At 54.9% G+C, this 21,431-nt stretch overlaps 1 protein-coding gene across 9 annotated transcripts in view; it reads right to left on the bottom strand.

The window, feature by feature from the left end:
* SHANK2 (SH3 and multiple ankyrin repeat domains 2) overlaps positions 1–21,431 on the bottom strand; it is a 566,663-nt gene that overhangs the window by 452,636 nt on the left and 92,596 nt on the right. For all 9 annotated transcript variants that reach the window (XM_086383908.1, XM_086383906.1, XM_086383907.1 and 6 more), the window contains one exon: positions 4,502–4,705. In XM_086383908.1, the coding sequence (XP_086240034.1) occupies positions 4,502–4,705 (204 nt within the window). The remainder of the gene's footprint in view (positions 1–4,501; positions 4,706–21,431) is intronic.

Raw genomic sequence — 21,431 nt, 5'->3', positions numbered from 1 at the left:
ATATGGTTGTTTTCGGTACAGCTAGTCTTTAGTTCCAGTTCCCCTTTCTTTGAGGCCAGTTCCCGGAATTGTGGCAGCTTATGTCACGGCTGGGCTTCCCGTGATCAGTTCTGGATCACTGATCCCAGCACTAGTGACCAGAACCCACCTGCCAGAGCAGGTGATGTAAGAGACGTGGGTTCGATCCCTGGGTCGGGAAGGAGGGTGCAGCAACCCACTCCAGTACTCTTGCCTGGAGAATTCCACGGACAGAGGAGCCTGGCGGGCTATAGACAAGGGTCACAAAGTCAGACACAACTGAAGTCTTAGCACACACACGTGCAAGGACGCATGTCACGACTACAGTCTGGCCGTCGTGTAGTTAACTTCTTCCACCCGGTAGGCGTTTCTGTCCCTAAAAGACAGCTCCCAGGACCTGGCTCAGAATAGTATCTATGGTCCTTGCTGCTGCTGCTGCTAAGTAGCTTCAGTCGTGTCCGACTCTGTGCAACCCCATAGACGGCAGCCCACCAGGCTCCCCGGTCCCTGGGATTCTCCAGGCAAGAACACTGGAGTGGGTTGCCATTTCCTTCTCCAGTGCATGAAAGTGAAAAGTGAAAGTGAAGTCGCCCAGTCCTGTCCGACTCTTAGCAACCCCACGGACCGCAGCCCACCAGGCTCCTCCGTCCGTGGGATTTTCTAGGCAAGAGGACTGGAGTGGGGTGCCATCGCCCTCTCCACTATGGTCCTTGAGGAAGAACTAAAGGTCCTTGACTTCACTTAAGAGACCAACCTTTATTATCTGGTCTGCTTTGAGTGTTTCCCTTTGTGTCTGCATGTTTTCACTTCTCTGATTAAATTTATTCTTTGGGTAAAGTTTTTCCACAGACAAAAGGCGGGCAGAGGATGGGGGGCCTGGGCCACGCAGTCCTGTCCCGTTGCACTAGCAGCTGGGTCACGGGGCTGAGCACGCGCCTCACCGGAGCCTCTGCTTCCTTGTCAGTCACACGGGGGTCACACACAAAGCTCCCAGGGCTGCTGGGGAAGGAACGTGAGCTTCCTGGCCCAGGACCAGCGCTGGGCAAACGGTCTTACCCTTCCCGCCCCCACTTCGTTTGATTCCCTCCGTCACTCAGAGGAGTTTAAATAACCACGGACATGCCATGAGGGCTCAAAGCAGGCTCAAAACCTAACTCTGAAGGTCTGATTCCATTCACGTTTCCAGAGTGACCCCCTGGTGGCCTCCCCCCGACTCCAAACAGAAGAGCAATCCCGTAGCTAACCACATTCCTCGGTGCCACAGACTGAAACCTGCTCTTTTTTTTTTTTTTCTAGGTGCCAAAATAAACCAGTGCAATCAGAAAATCCTGTGAAACGCAGGCAGCTCCCAGTTCCTGGATCAGTGTGCTGCCGAGAACAGTCAGCGTCCATCCTCGAGCTGACCTCGTGGGAGGAGACGCAGGCCGTTTAGGATTCTGCCCCTCTGGTTCTAGGGTTAACTGGGACACGACATTCTGAGGACAGCCGTGAAGGCTCCCTATTGCTTATCCTCATCCAAGATGAGACGGCCTGTCTTCTCCACCCACCTTCATCCATGGCCCTGGGGACACGGCTGCGTGCGAGAGAGCCTCTGCTCAGTCACTCAGTCGTGCCTGACTCTTCGCGACCCCACAGACTGTAGCCCGCCAGGCTCCTCTGTCCATGGGATTTTCCCTGGGAAGAATACTGGACAGGGTGGCCATTTCCTCCTCCAGACAATCTTCCCGACCTAGAGATCAAACTCATGTCTCCTGCATTAGGAGGCAGATTCTTTACCACTGGGCCACCTGAGAAGCCCGTGGGAGTGACAGGAGAGAATGTAACAGCTTGCTAACTTGATGGATCTGTGGACTTCAAGTCAGTGGGCGCTTCTTCCAGTTATTAAAAAAACACGCTCAGGTCGATAATACCTCTCGGCAGGAGGGTGAGCACTGACAGGAGAATGTCCGTTCCCAGAGTCATAATCGTTTGCAACGTGTGGTTACAGAGGGACCCAGGCTCAGAAACAAAAGTCCTTTTCTCGCCCTTCTCTCCATGCGTCATAGGTAGCCAATCATGCCTAACTGCAGTGATCCAAGGCTCAGATCCACGCTGCCCTTGAGGTGTCCGCCCCGCACAGCGGATCGCCCGGCAGGACGGTGATCCAAGATGAATGAAGGCACGTGTGAGTGATGCTTCCATGGCAACGGGAGCGGATGGCAGCCGCACCTGCAGCACCACCGCTCGGGCTCGCCCGTCACCGGGCCGTGTGCTCAGAGCACTGCCCTGTGGAACAGCCCACTCGAGCCTCACGGCCGCGGAGACGGCGGCACGAACATTCCCCTGCCTTCACAGCTGGAACCTGTGGCTCAGAGAGGGTCCCTCGGCGGCCAGGACGGGACCCAGCCTGTCTGAGGTCACAGCCCCGGCTCCCCATGGTCCCCGGGCGGGACGTCAGAAGGACACGTGTGCCAGCTGTTCTGAAAGCCAGGACACAGCCCTGCCCGGTTCCACCAGGCTCTCCTGGGCCTCCTCTTGTTCAGGGCCGGGGGGTGGGATGGGCCAGCCTTCTCCAGGATGCTTTCCGATCGAGAGCAGGCTCTGGACTTCCTGTGCCCGCCTGTTTTACTGTCTTTACGGACTGTCAGCCCCTAAAGGAGCTGCGTGTTTGCTGCTCCTGGCCTGTCCCCTCCCACAGAGGGCAAGCTCCATCAGACCAGAACCCTGACTGTCCTGCGTCGAGAGAGGGCTGGGACTGAGCAGGCAGGCCCCCAACAAGGGGCTGGTCAAGGAGCCCCACTTCACAGATGAGCAAACCGAGGCAGGGACAGGGGCCCACGTGACTCCTGAGAGGCCTGTCAGCTTTTCCTCCGCGGGAAACCTCCTCCCTGGCCCAGGGCACACTGGGGATCGCAGAACCTCAGCTTTGACGTCCCCATCAGGCCTGGGAACGTGCAAGTTGGCTGCAGCCTCGGTCCATGGCGTCTCTGACTTCAGAGTAACCCCCTATGGGGGCCCAGATGCCACCCACGATGCCACTCCCGGGCTCTCACAGTTGATCAGGCTGAAATAAATACCATCACTCGATAATGAGGTGACGTGTGGGGCACCTGTAGAAGCGTCCACGTTTCCTCCCACTTGTGTCTCTGTGTTAATACGTCACGTCGGCGGGGGGGGGGTCCACTGGAGGCTGATGTGTCCACACCTCTGAACAGAGAGCAGGTGACTAACAAGGACCTACCGCGCAGGAGGGGGAGGCTACTCGGCGCTCTGCGGTGGCCTATGTGGGAAAAGACTGTAGCAGAGTGGGCACATGTAAACGGATAACCGATTCGCTTTGCTGTACACTGGAGATTAACACAGCACTGTAAATCAACAATACTTCAATAAAACTCAATTTAAAAAAACTCTAATAGAATCTGTATCCTGCTGTTGTGTGAAAATCGGACAAATCTTAATTATGTTGAATTGGTTGTGGTGCTTTTCAGGTTTACTGTATCCTTCTACTTTGCTGTCTATTCATTCTGTTAATTTTTGAGAGCTTGATACTAAAACTCCAACTAAAAAATCTTAATTTATCTACTCAAAAAATAATTGTAATACATTGTGGAACTGTATGTAACTTTGTTCTGTACTTTCCAAGTCTCCTGTAAATGTGTTACCATTCTTTCATAATTAAAAAAAATTTTTTAATTAAATAATTTTTAAAAATGTTTCAAATTAAATAATTTTTAAAAATACACGATGTGGGAATTCCGTATGTAAACCTGGGCTCCCCAAGGGTAGGGTCTGGGGACACGCCTTCTGTGGATGTGAGGCTGCCAGTGGATACCCCCTGAATGTCACGAGGCAGCCCACCCACCCAGGAGCACCTGACCGGCCACAGCGGCTCAAACAGCCCACTGGTCATTCCCGAGACTCATGCTTCTGACAACAGCTGGATGGCCACCGGCCACCCCATGCCAGGGAGAGACTCAGTGGGGCAGGGGCAAACCCCACTCTGCACCCCCAAACTCAAAGGTCCCGGGGACATGAGCTTGAGTCAGACCCAGGGTTCGCTCACAGCAAGACATCCCTGCAGCAGGACGTCCCTCCAGCAGGTTCGTCCGATCCACAGCGAGAAAACAAGTGGCTACGCATTGCACGTGTGCCTGCCAAGTCGCTTCAGTCGTGTCCGACTCTCTGCAACCGTATGGACTGTAGCCCGCCAGGCTTCTCTGTCCATGTGATTCTCCAGGCAAGAATCCTGGAGTGGGTTGCCATGCCCTCGTCCAGGGGATCTTCCCCACCCAGGGATCGTACCCACGTCTCTTACGTCTCCTGCATTGGCAGGCGGATTCTTTACCACGGTGCCACCTGGTCCACAGACCAGGACAGAACCACCTGCGAGCTCACCAATGCAAACTATTGATTTAAGAGTGATTTCCGCATAGGAGATAAACCCAGAGTCTGGGAAGGCGCCCCCTGCTCCCCATCGCGCCGGCTCTGGGCGGGCGAGCAGTACCTCCAGGGACGGGATGCCCTTGCCCACGGGCTGCGGGTACTCGCGCAGCAGCCGCTCCTCATCCAGGAACTTGCCGTCGCGCCCGTTGCTGGCCGGCTGGAACAGCCCGTAGTTCAGGACGTCCTTCAGGCTCTGGTTCAGCGAGCACAGAATCCGCTGCTTTGCAACCCACACTGTCGCATCCGGGTTGAATCGAATGCACTTCTGCAGGGGAGGACAAGACCCCTGGTTAGCAGGAAGCCCCCTGGAGCAGGTGGCCAGAGATGCCCAAGGGGTCTCCATTCCATCCTGAGGCCTCCTCTGAGCTCTGGACTCTCTGGCTTTATGGTGAAAACCATGACCCTCTGGTCTCCTTGGCAAATATAAAAGGGGAAAAGCGCAGATGGAATCACTGATTCCGGGGCCCCGGATCTCACTGTTGGCTCCAATCTCCGGGACCAGCTGCATTTTCTGGTCATCACTTACCATCACAGACTGCCTTGGGCAGTTCTCCCACCTGTACAGAGCTTATCAAACTTGCCTGCTTATTAAAACACACAAGGATGACCCTGCCTCCTCCCGGAAGAGTGTCTGATGCAGCGGGTCTGGGTCCAACCACAAAGCTGCGTGTCTCGCAAGTTTCAAGGTGATGTTACTGAGGCCGGCCCAGAAAACACTGGGGACCACGGCTCGAGAACCGCAGCGCAGCTGCATTTCTACGCCGAAGGCTCTCCGTGGACACCTCACAGACAGCCTCCTTTCCTCACCTCACTGATGGGCGAGCCTGGGGCACGGGCATCTGTGCCCCACCCACCCAACTCTGAACGTCAGGGCTGTAAAAACCTTGAGAGCGCCCCTCCCAAACCATAAAGGAAGGCGATTATGAAAAACGGTTTGACTTAGAAATCGTATCCAGTGCCATGAAAGTTAATTTTTGAAAAGGTTAAATGGTACAGACGGTTCCCGCAGACCGTGAACAACACTTCTCAAGAACAGAACAGCGCCTCTAGGAACACGAACACGCGACTTGGTCACACTCCCAGGTCCCGTCTAGGAGACCCGCCCACGAGCCAGGAAAACAAGCTCTAGGCCGAATCCACTTCTGACTGCGACCTCGTTTTTACTGAATTAAAGCTGTGTTCTACTGCACCGCCGTCGGCAGGGGCTCAAAACTTTGCTTAGTCGCTGTAAAAGCATTCGGACAGGATGAGCGCGTGAGCCTGGAACCAGGTCTCCGCAGGGGCGCCCGCACGCCCGAGGAGGCCCCAAGGCCCTTCTCCCTCCCTGACCCTCCGCCCGGGCCACACCTCCCCGGAGGGTAAGAGGATCCCGCTTCTCAACAATAAGGTTGGTAGAGCAGGCAGCCCGGAATCCCACTGCTAGGAAACCTGACCCCACGGGCATGAGCGTGCCATCTGTCCCTCTTCAATGGCAAAGGCTGGAGCGTAAGGCTCAGAGTTCGTCTCAGGGCTGCAAGGCGGGTCGGGGGCCAGTTGCTCACTTCGGGAACTGCCAGCCACCCCCCGCCACCTCGGGCTGAGGAAGAAGAGTGTCTGTGAACTCCCAGTCCATCTGAGCTCTCCCAGCTGTGACCAAGTGGGGCTGCACATCCCCGCACTGTTCCTGCTTGGAGAATCCTTGCTGGCCTCCAGTTCCAACTGCACAGACAACCCCAGTTCCCTTAGACACCAGCGTCCAGAGGGCGTGAGGGTCCCTCCCTGTGGCTGGCAGAAAGGAACCTGCCACCAGGTGGGTGTTGAGCGGAGCACAGGCTGGGAGTCAGGCCCCAGGGGGTCTGTGTGGTGTTTGTAAGTGATCCCAGAGATTACTGGTACCCACTGCCACTCAGTGGGCAGAGCTGGGGAGGCTGCCTCTGTGCACTGTGTGGGCTGGTTGCACAACGAAAGGATGTCCTACTCCAAAAATGCCAGGAGGGCCCCACTGAGAAACTGCTAGAAGGAACAGGAGCTCGGAGGTCAGAAAGGCTTGGGTTTACAACCCAGCTGCACACACTAACCTCATGATCCTGGGCAAACTCACCCGCTCAGCAGTTGCCCTGAGTCTGATGAAAACCATCCCAACTACATAACCTGGAGGTCTGTTGTAAGGATCATACAGAACAGATAATATGTGCAGTTGTGGGCTGAACTGTGTCCCTCCCCAAAAAGATAAGGGTTCCTACTCCTTAAGGAGCTCCGAGTCTATCTAGTAGGGCATAATGATCATGACAATATTGGTGCTGATGGCGGTGCTGATGGTGGTGATGGTGGAGGTGGTCGTGGTGAAGATGTAATGGGGATGATGGTGGTGATGGTGGTGAAGATGTAATGATGGTGGTGATGACGGTGATAATGAATACTGCAGAATACTGCATATTAACGCACAGACGTGGAATCTAGAAAAATGATATGTTGTTGTTGTTCAGTCACCAAGTCATGTCTGACCCTTTTGAGACTCTATGGACTGTAGCCCACCAGGCTCCTTTGTCCATGGGATTCTCCAGGCGAGAATACTGGTGTGGGTCACCATTTCCTTCTCCAGGGAATCTTCCCAACCCAGGGATCAAACTGGCATCTCCTGCACTGGCAGGCAGATTCTCCACCACTGAGCCACCAGGGAAGCCCATAGAAAAACAGTATAGACGATCTTATTTGCAAAGCAGAGATGCAGACACAGATGTAGAGAGCAAAAGTACGGACACCGAGGCGGGGGAAGTGGATGGAATGAATTGGGAGATTGGGACTGACACATATATACGATTCACAACTATGCATAAAACAGTAAGTAATGAGCGCCTACTGTATACCACAGGAAGCTCTCCTCAATGCCCTGTGATGACGGAAATGGGAAGGAGATCCAAAAAGGAAGAGATATATGTATGTTATATATGTATATGCTTAATATAGTTGATTCACTTTGCTGTACAGCAGAAACTAATACAACTTTGTAAAGCAACTGTACGCCAATAAAAAATTTTAAATTTTTTAGAAATAAATAACAAGTACTCAGACACAACTGGAAAAAAAAAAAAAGGAAAAACACGGCAAGAGAATTCTATGCAAGAGAGTGAACTGCTCCAAACCTGTCCTGGGCCCTGAGAAGCGGAGACGATGGCAATGGCTGTTTTCTAAGATGTTATAGGAGTAAGAAGCTTCAAACACACAAAGCTTCAAAGAACGGTAAATATTACACTCCGTGAAATACACATCGTTAGAGTGAGCTGTCTGCAGGCCAAGGGAAGAACCATCAACAACACAGGCTGAATTACGTATCTGTTCAGATCACCTCCTCGGCTGGCTCACAGTCCTCAGGTGAGACTTAAATTCAGCTCATTCTTGACTTTCTCCAGGAAAAAGCCAGGAGGAGGAGGGGGAGAGGAACTGACAAAGCCTTCGGGGGTCATCGTGCTGTGGGGGGCCCCCGCATCACCCCATTCAGGATACGGAGCTGGAAACCCAGAGCCCAGTGCTTTCAGCAAGAAAGCAGGACATTCTGAAAGAAATCCCTGCTTCTGAGCACGTCTTTCATTGCAAACGAAGCACGTTTCGTGACATCCTCAATGCTTTCATGATGCATTTCAAAGATTCTCAACAAACAGAACCTGCCAGGAGGCATTTAAAGGTGCATCGTGGGGAGCCTGGCCTCTAAGAGCTGTTCACCTGCCACTTGCAAACCTCTGCCCCCTCAAACCGTGACTGGGACGGTTTCCAAAAGCAATTGCCCAAACGAAATGATGCTTTTTGCTGTGGACAAAGATCCATCAGGCTGGACTCGTGGTGGAGAATAGCCAAATGCTGTCACAGGTCACACACAAAGGGATGTATACAGAAGGGGAAACCGTGGGTGACCTTGACCGAGAAGGGCAGCCTGGTCCAAGGAAGCTGACGGCCAGGGCCACACTGGTGCCTCTGAACGCTTAAACACTAAGAAAGGCCAAAGTGGCCACGGGTTAGGGTTTTCCAGTCAGAATAACATTTTTCAAAGAATAAGAGTTTGAGAGCAGCCCCTGACTCTGTGATGAAGCAGTGGGCAGACCTGGTGACCTCTGAGGGGCCAGCTAGCGGTCCTCTGCACCATCAAGGTCCCAGCACCCGAGAGGCACTGGCCTGGGCTCTGCCAGAGGTTCCCGCCCTCCCTGGAGGTGAGTTCATTTTCATTGTTGGTCCCCGTGATTTCCGGCAAGCACAGAGCAAAGTGGAGGATCTGACGCCGGCTAAGAGGTCCTCCGAGAAGCTCTAAGAGAAGAAGGAGGAGGATTAAGCCGTGCTGACCGCAGACACCAAGTGCTCACCAGGTGCCCGCCAGTCCAGCGAAGAAACTGCGTCAAATCATCATCTTCTCCCAGTGTTCTCCTGGCGGAGGTATCAGCAGCCCCAAGCCCAGAGGGTAACACCCTGGACCCTCAGGTCTGCCCGCCGCATCACACAGCTGCCAGAGGCAGGGCTGGAATGCACGGACCTGAGGGCTGAGACGTTTCAACTAGGCCCCACAGCACAGGATGGAGCTGCGAATTGGGAGGGTTCACCCGGGGGCCGTGAGTGGATTACAGGGGAGAGAGGGAATCAGGGGAGGCATGGCCCACCGCCCGGGGCCAGACACTGTGCCCACCAAGCAGAGTGAGAGCTCCCGTCCGTCCGCCTAGAAGGGAGGGTGTGAGCGGAGCCTCAGAACTGGGAGCCACAGAACTCCAACCACAGATCCGAGGGCCTCCCCCTAGGCTTTGACACAGAAGATTAAATACTGATGCTTCGCGCCCTCTTTCTGCCCGTTCTGACCATTCTCATCAGCCCAGGACACGACACAGGGGAGAGCTCTGCTCTTCCCCAGGGTGGCCTCTGAACCACAGTATTCCCACCACGATGTGGGATTTACGAAGCTTCTGACAGGACGTGCAATAATTCCAGAGCTAGGCATTATTTTCTCGAAGGGATTTAAGTGGGTATTAACACACAGCTTAAGCACACCAAGCCAGACATCTGCCATCCGGGCTGCAGAGCTCCCGAGAGCTGCACCAATCGTGCTCACAGACGAAGCGTTAGCCTCACATCTAACAGGACGAGTGCAGAATCCTTACAGCACGCAAAGCTGGGGCTGGATAAACAGGCGTTTGATATTTTAATGGTACGTATGAAAATAAAGGTCCTCCGGGCCTTTAGCGAGCTGCCCCGGGACGTGAATGACAACCAGCTCGGTCACAGCCCAAGAGCCCCTGAACCTTCCCCTTCAGTTTAAACAACCGATGACGCCTCAATCTCCTGATTAACCGTGAAGTGTAAACCACTGCACTGAAGGACAGTGAGGCTGATTATCACCACGTCACAGAGAAACTAGAGGCGGGGGGAGTCGGGGACCAGGGGGTGGGGCTCTCCTTGGCCTTAGCAAGCAGTTAACGAAACCACAAAGAAAACCAGATTCCATGCTTCTGTCCCCGCCGAGAGATCCAAATGCACGCCACAAAGGACAACACAGGGCAGCTCAAAGTAGAGATAAACATGAAAACCATATATTTCTGCAAGGCAGGGCAGACAGATGGATGGATGGACAGACAGACGGATCGCTGGCTAACTGGCTGGGTGGATGGAGGGGCAGACGGATGGATGGCTGGGTGGATGAATGGATAGATGCATGGATGAACAAATGGACAGATGGATGGATGGAGTGACGGGTGTATGGAGAGATGGATAGATGGAGGGATGGATGGATGAATAAATGGGTGGATAAAAACAAAAAAGACAAACCTTAAAAACATAACATCTAGTGGAAAACATAAGTTACAAATGACATGCCCAGCATGATGCCAGGTTATCTATAATTTCTTTTTTTCTCAAGAAGACCATACCATATAGCGACCACTGTCACACACGTAAGAACAAGGGACAAGTGGGGTTCGTCACAATATTTGCCCCTGAGCAGAATGGCCAGGAGGGTGAGAGAGACACTGGCTTTATCTGAAACATTCTAACCCTATAACTAAAAAATGACGAGACGTTAACCACTGTCAATTCTGCATAATAAATAATAAAAACTGGTACGGATGTATCATTCTTTGTCTTTTCCTATATTCTCAATTTTCTCTAAATTAAAAAAAGACAACCATCTGGAACCTGAGGCGTTCCTCCGTCTCGAGGGCTTCCCTGGCTGGATGGGAGTCGGCCTTGGACCGCACTCCACGACTGGAAACACCGTTCTCGAATGAACGATGTGATCACGGTTGTCTCCTTCTGCCCACTGAGTCCTCTTTGAGGACGTTTTTTAGGGCAGAACATGTACTCGAGTCAGGGTCACACACAACTAACTTTCTAATTAAGTCTAAAATCCTCAGCGCGTTTCCTCGCGGTCAGCAAACAAGCAGGTAGGTAAGGAAAATCCGGAAACAAAACGGCAGTGTGACAGACGGAAGCACTTTCTGAGACAAGAGTGTTTTCATCTCTGTGCTGCCCGGGCTGTGGGGGACCCGTGAGGCCAGTGAATGGAGATGTTTAAGGCGTCCGTGGGATAAGTGTTGTTCTGGTGGGGAAGACTTGTGGGGAGGGGCTTCTCTCCAACAGGAGAGGCAGACAACAGGAGTAAATAAATAGAAGCCTCCCTCCCAGGCCACACATTGCCAGATGTCACCAACACAGAAGGTTCAGGACGGGCAAATCCAGAAACAGAGGCAGACCAGTGGTTGCCAGGGACTTGGGGAGGGGGACAGGGGAACTCAGGGCGAGGGGGCGGAGAATCCCTGGGGGAGGGCGCAGAGGATCTCCTCGGGGAGGGGGCAGGGAACCCCTGGGGAGGGGACAGGAAACCCCTGGGGAGGGGGCAGAGGATCCCTGGGGGAGGGCACACAGGATCCCCTGGGGGAGGGGGACAGGGAACCCCTGGGGAGGGGATAGGAAACCCCTGGGGGAGGGGGACAGGGTAATCCCTGGGGTAGAGGGCAGAGGATCCCTGGGGGAGGGGGCAGGGATCCCTGGGGGAGAGGAATCCCTGGGAGAGAGGTAGGGGAATCCCCACTAATGGGTATGGGGTTTCTTTTTGGGGTGATAAAAATATTCTAAGATTGACTATAGTGGTGGGTACCCTCACCTCTGAATTAACTAAAATTCACTGAATTGTACGCTTTTAATGGGAAAACGGTATGGTCCGTGCACAGTATGTGAATAACATCTCTATTTTTAAAAGAAAAGGAGTCTGTTTTTGCTCCTTTCCTGAGAAGGTGCAAAGATGCAGGCAGCACATTTAAAACAACATTGCCACCAGTCACCCTCAAGGACCCTTTCTCTCTCGGCTGAGCACCTGCTCCTGCGAGAGTCACATCTGCTGTGATGACCCCGACCCTGTCATCAGGAACCTGCCCCCATTCCGTCTCCACCTTCTTCCGCTGCCCCTGGTCCCAGATTCTTGCAGGGACCCCCTACCTGCCTCTGCTTCCTTCCACCCTCCCCTGAGAGAAGCTGAGAGAAGAGGTCACATGCTCTGCACCAAACCTTCCCAAAGCCCTCGCTGTTCTTCAGGGGGAATCACACCCCCCCACCCCACCTCAGCCCCGAACACCCACCCAGCTGGCAGCCTTGACCTTCTCCACTGCTCTGACACACCAAGCCCATTCGTTCCCACCTCAGGCATGCCACTCCTGCCAGCCTCTGCCCAGAAGGTCTAGCCAAAGAGCTTTACAAGCTAATCTCTCATCACCTGGGGCTCAACTCGGACGTCACCCCTCGTGCAGTGCAGGCGAGGGCTGAGATGAATTCGTGATGTCCTAAACATGGAGCTGGAGGATCTGCAGGGGACAAGGTGCCATGTACACTTGATCTGACCCTGAAAACAGAAAGCCTCGAGGAGGGAGGGGGGTTCTACAACAAAGTAGCAACTGGGTTCACATTTAAAAAATCACTTTCGGCAAGTGCAGAACACTTGTGAGAGAAGAGGCATCTGCAGCCCCCCAGAGGGAAGATGGAGGAGACGGGGCTGCGGTGGGGAGACAGTGACGCGGGTTCAAAGGGATTCAGAAGGTCAAGGGCAGGGCCTGGCAGTGCACGGGCTGAAGGATGATGACAGGCCCTGGATAACTCCTGGGTTCTGGCTCAGACAAAGAATCAGAGAAGGTTCAGAGCCCAAAGTGGGAACAACCCAACTGACCATCACCACGGGGATGGAACAAGCCACATGATCAGTAAGTTACGACTTGGCGATAAAAAGAAATAAAACACAGAGGCTACCATGTGGATGAGCCTCACGGCCACGCTGCTGGATGAGAGAAGCCAGATGTGAAAGCCCACACACCACGTGACGTGCTCACGTGGATCATCCAGAAGAGGGGACTCCGTGTGTGGAGACAGAACATGGTCAGCGATTGTCAGGGCTGGAAGGGGGATTGAGGATGAGCCGCAGAGAAACATCGCGGGTGACGGGCAGAGTCCAGACCCGGACGGTGGGTGCACAGCTCAGCAGACTTACTGAAAACGGCCGGATGGTGCCCTCCAAGGGATGAACTTCATAGCCTGTGATGACACCTCCATGAGCTTGGGTCTTTCTACAGTAACCACTGGGGGAGAGAGGGACCCTGCGGGCCAGGTTTGGAGGGTCAGAGGGAAGGGGACAGGGTGGCAGCATCTGGTCTGCACCATCTGAGTCAAGGTGCCTCTGAGATTCCGACTGAGAACGTGTCAAGGGAGAAATGAAGTCTGTGCCCCAGACGGGAGGTCCAGCCAGAGACGTGACTGGCAGAGGGCGCTGGACAGACATGGGTGGTAACAGGGCCTCCTCTTGGAGTGCAGCCGGGTAGAGCCTCGCCAAGCCCAGCTGTCATGAGAAATGAGATTCCCCTGAGAAGGAATACTGTCTGAACGAGACAAGCCCGGGCAGCAGGGAGCCCCAAGGGCTGAGCTGCAGTGGCCAAGCTCGGCCAACCAGTCCCTTGGCCCAAGCCTCTCGCTCTCTGCTGACCCAGCGCCTGGAAGTCCAGAGAATACGGCAGAAGGTTCATCCAACCCACCTCATCCCCCTCAGGGAAAAACACATCCTGGGGAACCGAGGCCACATCTGAGAGTGGAACCAAGTCTGGAAGGAGACTCCGACCCCCAGGGAGCTCAGTGATGAACGGGACACCTGCCTGGCCGTGGGCTCTGATGGAGCATCTCAAGGCAACCAGGCACTCCTGCACAGGCCCTTCCAGAACCTTCTCTCACGATGCATGCCCACCTCCTGGTCTTTGCAGCGCCAGAGGTCAGCCATAGGGGCTGGATTCTCAGCTACCGCAGGAGGAGATGGACTCAAAACTGCCAGCACAGGATAAAGTCCTCCCCTTCCTCAACAACACAGGAAGCCTCAGATGTGAAAAGCAAACATGATGGTCGCCTGCGGCAACAGGATAAAGGAGGGATTAAAGACCCAACGGAGGAGGAGGTGAAGCCTCTGCAGCTTGGAGTTCTGTGTGGAGCCTCAGTGACGAGCAGGAGGGCTGAGGTCCTTGGATTGAGCCCATCTGATGGCCAGACTGGAGGCAAGTGATGGATCCGGAAGTGCGGCTGTCAGCTTATGTGTGTGGCTGGGTGGGGGAGGCAGGTGGGCGGGGATGCGGGATGCTGCGGGGATGCGGGATGCTGCGGGGATGCGGGATGCTGTGGGGATGCGGGATGCTGCGGGGATGCGGGATGCTGCTCTTGGGGAGAAATCTGAGTGAGAGACACATGGGTGAAAGGAGATGAATTGTGGCCTAGCGGTGAGGAGAGCAGCTGAGACGCGTTTTCCAAATTACATAAACTTGAAGATGCAGCTATCTAACAGACGGAAGCGCTGATTACAGCACAAAGGCATTTTCCCAAAGCCTCTGCCCGGCAGAGCAGGCCCAGGGACCACTGTTAACTCGCCCAGGCGGGTCGTGGGGACCGACACGAGGACCGGCAGCTCCCTGCAGCGGCTCGGTGCCAACTCTTGGGTGGAGGTGGGCGAGGGGGCTGAAGCCACATAACACCCAGGGGAACCCAGAGAGCGCGTCCCCATCCCCTCTGCATTCTTCTGCGCCATCCGTGTGATGTGACACTCAGGGAGGGCTGGACAGGACTGTGAGGACCCCGGTGCCAGCGCTGGTCCCACGTCTGTTTGCTGTGCCCCAAACAGAAAGAACACAAGAGCTACAGTTTCTATTGATGTTGGCGCATGCCTCCTGCTTAAAAGGCCAGGTTAATGGATGCATGCCAACCCTCAACCCCACCGTGAGCTCCCTGTGCATCTGCGATGCTCCAGCAAACAGCAGGAATGCCCGCCCGCCACGCCCGGGAGCCCACTCAACGGCACCCTGCGTGGCCTGAGCACCCCCCACACTCAGGACTCTGATCACCAGAGTGTGCAGCAACCTGAGGGAGCGTTCCTGGAAGGAGGACCAGCGCTCTCCACCCAAAGCTCAACACTCCAGTCCTGCTGAAATGCATAAAGAGGGGTCACGTGGGCCAAGAAGCATGTCCAGACCCCACCCGGGGAGGGACCCCCACCCAGGGAGGGACCGTACCTGGGGAGGAACCCTCACCTGGGGAGAAACCCACCTGGGCAGAGACCCCACCTGGGGAGGGAACCCACCTGCATAGAGACTCCCACATGGGGAGGGACCCCACCCGGGAAGGGAACCCCACCCGGAGAGGGACCCCACCCGGGGAGAGACCCCACCCGGGGAGAGACCCCCACCCGGAGAGGACCCCACCCGGGAAGGGACCCCCACCCGGAGAGGACCCCCACCCGGGGAGGGACCCCACCCGGGAAGGGACCCCACCCGGGGAGGGACCCCCACCCGGAGAGGACCCCCACCCGGAGAGGGACCCCACCCGGGGAGGGACCCCACCCGGGAAGGGACCCCCACCCGGAGAGGACCCCCACCCGGGGAGAGACCCCACCCGGGGAGAGACCCCACCCGGGAAGGGACCCCACCCGGGGAGAGACCCCACCCGGGGAGGGACCCCCACCCGGAGAGGGACCCCACCCGGGGAGGGACCCCACCCGGAGAGGACCCCCACCCGGGGAGGGACCCCACCCGGGGAGAGACCCCACCCGGGAAGGGACCCCCACCCGGGGAGAGACCCCACCTGGTGCAGAAGCGGCACCGCCCCCTGAGCAGCTGCGGCGGGCACTGGGCTGAGGAACCCGCTCGGCAGCACCGAGAGCCCTCAGGGCAGGATTCCAGGCAGGTCTTGCATCTCCGCCTCCAGGACTCACCAAGGCAAGGGCCTTCTCATGGGAACAAGGGCTGCTCTGTCCGAGTGCTCACACCCATGGGATTTCTAGTCTCAGGCTCCAGGGCCTTTGTTTGTCTCAGGACAAAGCAAAGAGAAGAGAAGTGGTCTTCAGAAGTTTCTGGAAACAGTTATGCCTCTGGGAGTGGAGTCCAGACCCTGAAAGGATCTTCCTTTGGGGAAGAATCTTCCTTTTGCAGAGCAGGTGTGTCTCCACCAGTAACTCCCGATGGTTTGGCAGTTTAGTGGCTCAGTCATGTCTGACTCTTCGTGAGCCCCCGGACTGAAGCCCACCAGGCTCCTCTGCCCATGGGATTCTCCAGGCAAGAATACTGGAGGGGGTTGCCATACCCTCCTCCAGGGGATCTTCCCAACCCAGGGGTGGAACCTGAGTCTCTTGCGTCTCCCACATTGGCAGGCAGATGCTCTACCACTAGCACCGCCTGGGAAGCCCCCTGTGGGTCCCCAAAGCCCATGGTCTGAGGACAGAACACCTCCTGGCCCATCAGCAGGCCTGGGACGGCCTGGCCTGACATCCCACCCACGCGCCTGGCTGCCCTCAGAACCTCTCAGCAGCCAGGTTAGCAGATAGCCCCTCCCCGCTGTGAGGAAAAGGGCCTCCCTGGGTACATGGTACTGACGGATGGGCTTTGACTAAGGAAACCAGTGGGGGACACACACATTTGTAAGTCCAGCCCGCTTGGCTCACTGCATACCTGCCAGGGGACCTCAGGCTTGCAGACCTTGAGTACCAGCCCCGGGGACACGGGCAGCCCACCTCGGGGAAATGGCAGAGAAGGGGCACGTCACCCTAGCGGCTCCGTCCTCAGCCCGCCCTCGGCCTTCCCGTTCAGTCTCGGGTCTGGAGTCTGAAATCTGAGGGGAGTGCTTCCCCAGTCTCTGAATCCTCCAGCACTGATAAACAGTAACAGGATCTAGGGGCTCAGAGGGTTAAACCCGCAGCGTGAGGATCCATCCACGCCGGGGGTGGGGGCAGGGTCACCAGGTCCCTACTCCAGCGCCCCGCAGGGATGAGCAGGGCTGCACCCAGGGGCCAAGAAGGAGTGAAGTCGGTCTGACCCAGTGACCCCAAGCAATGAAAGCGTCCAAAGTCGAAAACAGGCATGACCTACGGCCAGAAACACCCCGCCTTGGATGCTCCACGGAAACCGAACCCTCCACGGGGAGGATCCCCCGATGTTCCCTGGCAGGGACAAAAATCCAGGTATTTTGCGGGTTTTTTTTTTGGCCACGTCCTGTGGCATGCGGGATCTTAGTTCCCTGACCAGGGATCAAATCCTCGCCCCCTGCATTGGAAGTGTGGATTTTTAGCCACTGGACTGCCAGGGAAGTATCTAAAAATCCAGACATTATGCACTGCTGCTGCTGCTAAGTCGCTTCAGTCGTGTCCGACTCTGTGCAACCCCATAGCCAGCAGCCCACCAGGCTCCCCCGTCCCTGGGATTCTCCAGGCAAGAACACTGGAGTGGGTTGCCATTTCCTTCTCCAGTGCAGGAAAGTGAAAAGTGAAAGTGAAGTCGCTCAGTCGTGTCCGACTCTTAGTGACCCCATGGACTGCAGCCCACCAGGCTCCTCCATCCATGGATTTTCCAGGCACGAGCACTGGAGTGGGGCGCCATCGCCTTCTCCAACATTGCTGCTGTTGTGCACTACTATACTCAAATCTTGACAGATGTGAACTCAAGGTCCGTCTCTCTTCCTTCCTCTGACTGAGCCAGGGGCGGGGGGACAAAGAAGCCCCCTGAGGCTGACTATCCCGCAGAGATAGTCTCCTCCTGGCAGGGCTTCTGAGTGGGAGTGTCGCGGGTGTCCCTCCACAAGAACGGGGCAGCTCCCTGCACCAGGAAACCTCAGAAAAGAGAGGCTGGACCTTCTACAAAGACTCAACACTCCCTGCCCCTGGGCCTGTGTCTAAAAGGGCCAACAGACAGACCCCCAAGTCTGACTCACTCTCGAGACCAGAACAAACAGAAATTCAAGTCACTGACAAACCACAGGGACAGGTCAGGAGAAACAGCGCAGAAATAAGGAAGATGTCGCAGGAAAAGGCACAGAGAAAAGGAAGGAGGACAGCATGCAAAAGCCAGACAGCAGGCTCAGCTGCTCCGGGTGAAAGCACACCTGAGCAGAAGAAGAGAGAGCTCAGTGCTTTGTGCCGGGGAAAAGTAATAAGCCGTGAAATCTACTCTACAAACAACAACTCGAAAGAGTAATTTCCAAAAAGATCAATCAGAACAGACGCACCTGAACGTGCTGTAAAGAAAGGAGGAACAGGGAAGTGACAGGCGATCGAAGCAACAGGGGAAAGGATGAAGGAGCGAGAGGCGGAAAAGCCAGTACTAAAGGTGCCTGTACCCCCATGACGGAGAGCAGTGCGGAGGTGCCCGAAAAACTAAAGCCAGAACCCCCCTATGACCCAGCAACCCCACTCCTGGGCACGCTCATAATTCAAAAAGATACGTGCCTCTCAGCGCACACTGCAGCTCCATTCACAACAGCCAGGCCCTGGAAGCGACCTAAATGCCCACCGACAGATGTGTGTACAGAGAAGACGAGGCACCTACAGCGGAACATTACTCAGCCATAAAAAGGAAGAAATTACGCCATTTGCAGCACCATGGATGGAGCTAGAGATGATCATACTAAGCGAAGTCAGTCAGACGAGCACCATGCAGTGTCACTTACGTGTGGAGTCTAAGACACAAATGAACTCACACAAAACAGAAACAAACTCATAGACATAGAAAATAAACATGGTTACCAAAGGGATGGACCCAGAGATGATCATACTAAGCGAAGTCAGTCAGACGAGCACCATACAGTATCACTTACATGTGGAGTCTAAGGAAAGACACAAATGAACTCACACAAAACAGAAATAAACTCACAGACATAGAAAATAAACATGGTTACCAAAGGGAAAGACGGGAGAGGGATAAATTAAGAGTTTGGGACTAACGTATACACACATATGAAATAACCAACAAGGACCTACAGTATAGCACAGCGAACCATACTCCGTTTTGTAATAACCTTTAAGGGTAAAGAATCTGAAAGAGAATAGATATTTATACATATTGATATATGTATGTGTATACCTGAATCACTTTGCTATATATCTGAAATCAACACAGCATTGTAAATCCACTGTATTTCAATACAAAGGGGAAACTGTGTCATTGAAACAGAGAAGAGCTCCCAGAGAGAGAAAGGGGGAAAAGGAAAAATCTGGGAAACAGACTCTTCAGGAAAAACAGAATGGCCAGCACCAAACACTACCCGGATGCTTAGTCAACTCAGTCATGTCCGACTCTTTGTGACCCCAGGGACTGTAGCCCGCCAGGCTCCTCTGTCCATGGAATTCTCCAGGCAAGAATACTGGAGTGGGTTGCCACGCCCTTCTCCAGGGGATCTTCCCCACCCAGGGATCCAACCCAGGTCTCCGCACTGCAGACAGATGCTTCACCATCTGAGCCACCTGGGTTAGTAACTGAAGTCAATTCTTTAGGAATCCAGTAAAGAAAAAAAATCAAGTCCTGGACAAGATACTTCTAGCATAAGTTCAGGGCAAGCAGACTATACAACGACATCCCTGCAGGTCTGGGGCGACATGGGGCAGGAACAGTGGCTCAAGATTCCACAAGAAAACCACACACTAGCTGACATGCTCTTGTACGCAGTCCTTATTCTTTGCGGATTATGTATTTGGGGATTTGCCTACTTGCTAAAATTTACTGGTAACCCCAGATCAATACGAGCAGCACCGCTGTGACCACTCGCAGACACAGCAGCCATGCCCGCCCCCAGCCGGCTCCCTTCTGGGCCCGCTGTGATCTTATAAACAGCAGTCTTTATCCGGGTCTATTCAGGGCCCAGTTTTGCATTTCGGTGCTTTTTGTTGGTGGTCCTGAGGTTTAAAATGGCCCCCAGGCACAGAGCTGAAGCTGGGTCTGGTGTCCACGGACAAGAAGGCGGTGATGAGCCTCGGGGAGAAACCACGAGTCAGGCGAGCGCCTCCAGGTGAGAGTCAGAGGCTGCTGGCCGTGAGCCTGGCGCTAATCCTGAGTCAACTGCGTGTATTAAATAATACTCTTGACACAAAAGCGCACACGCAACAAGGCTGTGCACTGGTCCACAGATGAGATGCAGCCAGAGGCATTCGGGACCCTCACCCACTGCATCCCCCGCGGGCGATGGGCTGCAAAGAGCATCACGACCGCCAGCGGTGAGACCAGCGAGACCAGCGGGCCGGTCACTGGGGAAGCACTGCCCACACGACCTCCTCCTGAGAAAACCCTGGATGGTCAGCTCCACCCACGTAAGAGGTGGGACGGCACGCAGAGCGGGCACGAGAGAAGGCCTCTGTGCGCCGGCAATGAGCGGTGACCGTGGGAGAGGCACTGAGACCCCAGGGCTCTGAAGGCTGCAGGCGTCACGCGGGGTGGACGGCGACGCGGGCAGAGCGCCCCACACCAGCAAGAACCGGTGGGTGGGGAGGAGAGGCCTCACATATACACGTGTGTTGGAGACACGTCTGAAATGTTCATGAAACAATAGTAACAACTGCTCCTGGAGCTGGCCTCTGTGCTTTCCCACAAGACCTGCTGCTGCTGCTGCTGCTGCTAAGGCGCTTCAGTCGCGTCCGACTCTGTGCGACCCCATAGACGCACATGTGAACCACCCCCTCCTCATTCCTGCCAATCCCCAGGGGACTGAGAAATACAACATCTATGTGTCGGGTGCCTGAGGTTTGGAGGGCTGTTTATTACAGCAATTAGCTTAATCCACCCCCAATATACAGGGAGAGAACACTAAGTTCCTTACAGCCAAAAAATAAAAAAACAGGAGAAAAAAACTAATCAAAAATGAAAACCAATAAAGAGGTCAGCCTCCCAGTGTTTTTGTAATCATTTCCTTTAACTTGATAGATTCATTTGGAAACAAGTCTCTCTTGTGGCAAAAAAAAACATACTAAAGTTCAGCTTTTTCTTCATTGACCTTTTCTCCCTTTACTTTCAAATTAAGTCACCTTAATGAGGCTGATTTATTAACAGCGTATGTACTTTGAGTCTGTGCTTGCCCAGGCCACCCATTACCTGCAACCCCTTGGAGAGACACGTCTGAAACAACCGCTCCTGGAGCTGCTGCTGCTGCTGCTGCTGCTAAGTCGCTTCAGTCGTGTCCGACTCTGTGCGACCCCATAGACGGAAGCCCACCAGGCTCCGCCGTCCCTGGGATTCTCCAGGCAAGAACACTGGAGTGAGTTGCCATTTCCTTCTCCAATGCACATGACCTGAAGCTTTTTATAATAATCATGTAACTTTCATAAGAGATGTCAGATGAGTCAGAAGGAAGAATGAACGCTGGGCCTGCCCTGCTGCCAGGATGGTTCTAGGGCTCAGGTCCGCCTGAGCCCTCCCGGGAAGGTGGGGTCGTGAGAGCTGGCCCTGAGATGACCCCAGAGCACAGCACCCTCGGCCCAGGTACGGCCCCTCCCCAGGAGCGGGGGTTTCCTGGGAGACCTGAGGCGCAGGAGACTGGGCCTTGGGTCAGAGCCCAAGGGCCGCACCGGTGCCATCCGGCCAGGAGGTGGCGCCGCGGGCCTCCCCAGTCCCTCTGACCCCAGTCAGACCCCTTCCCAGCAGGGCCTTCAAGCTCACAGGCTGGAGCCTCCCAGAGGCCGTCTACACCCGCCCCAGCCCCGCCTCTCCCACCTCCTCTCT

This window comes from Bos grunniens, chromosome 29 (assembly GCF_055505025.1).
Source record: "Bos grunniens cultivar Pamir isolate PY7600 chromosome 29, Bosgru_T2T1.0, whole genome shotgun sequence".
NCBI classification, from domain to species: Eukaryota; Metazoa; Chordata; class Mammalia; order Artiodactyla; family Bovidae; genus Bos; species Bos grunniens.
The sequence above is the reverse complement of the archived record's forward strand: the minus strand, read 5'-3'. Positions and strand labels throughout refer to the sequence as shown.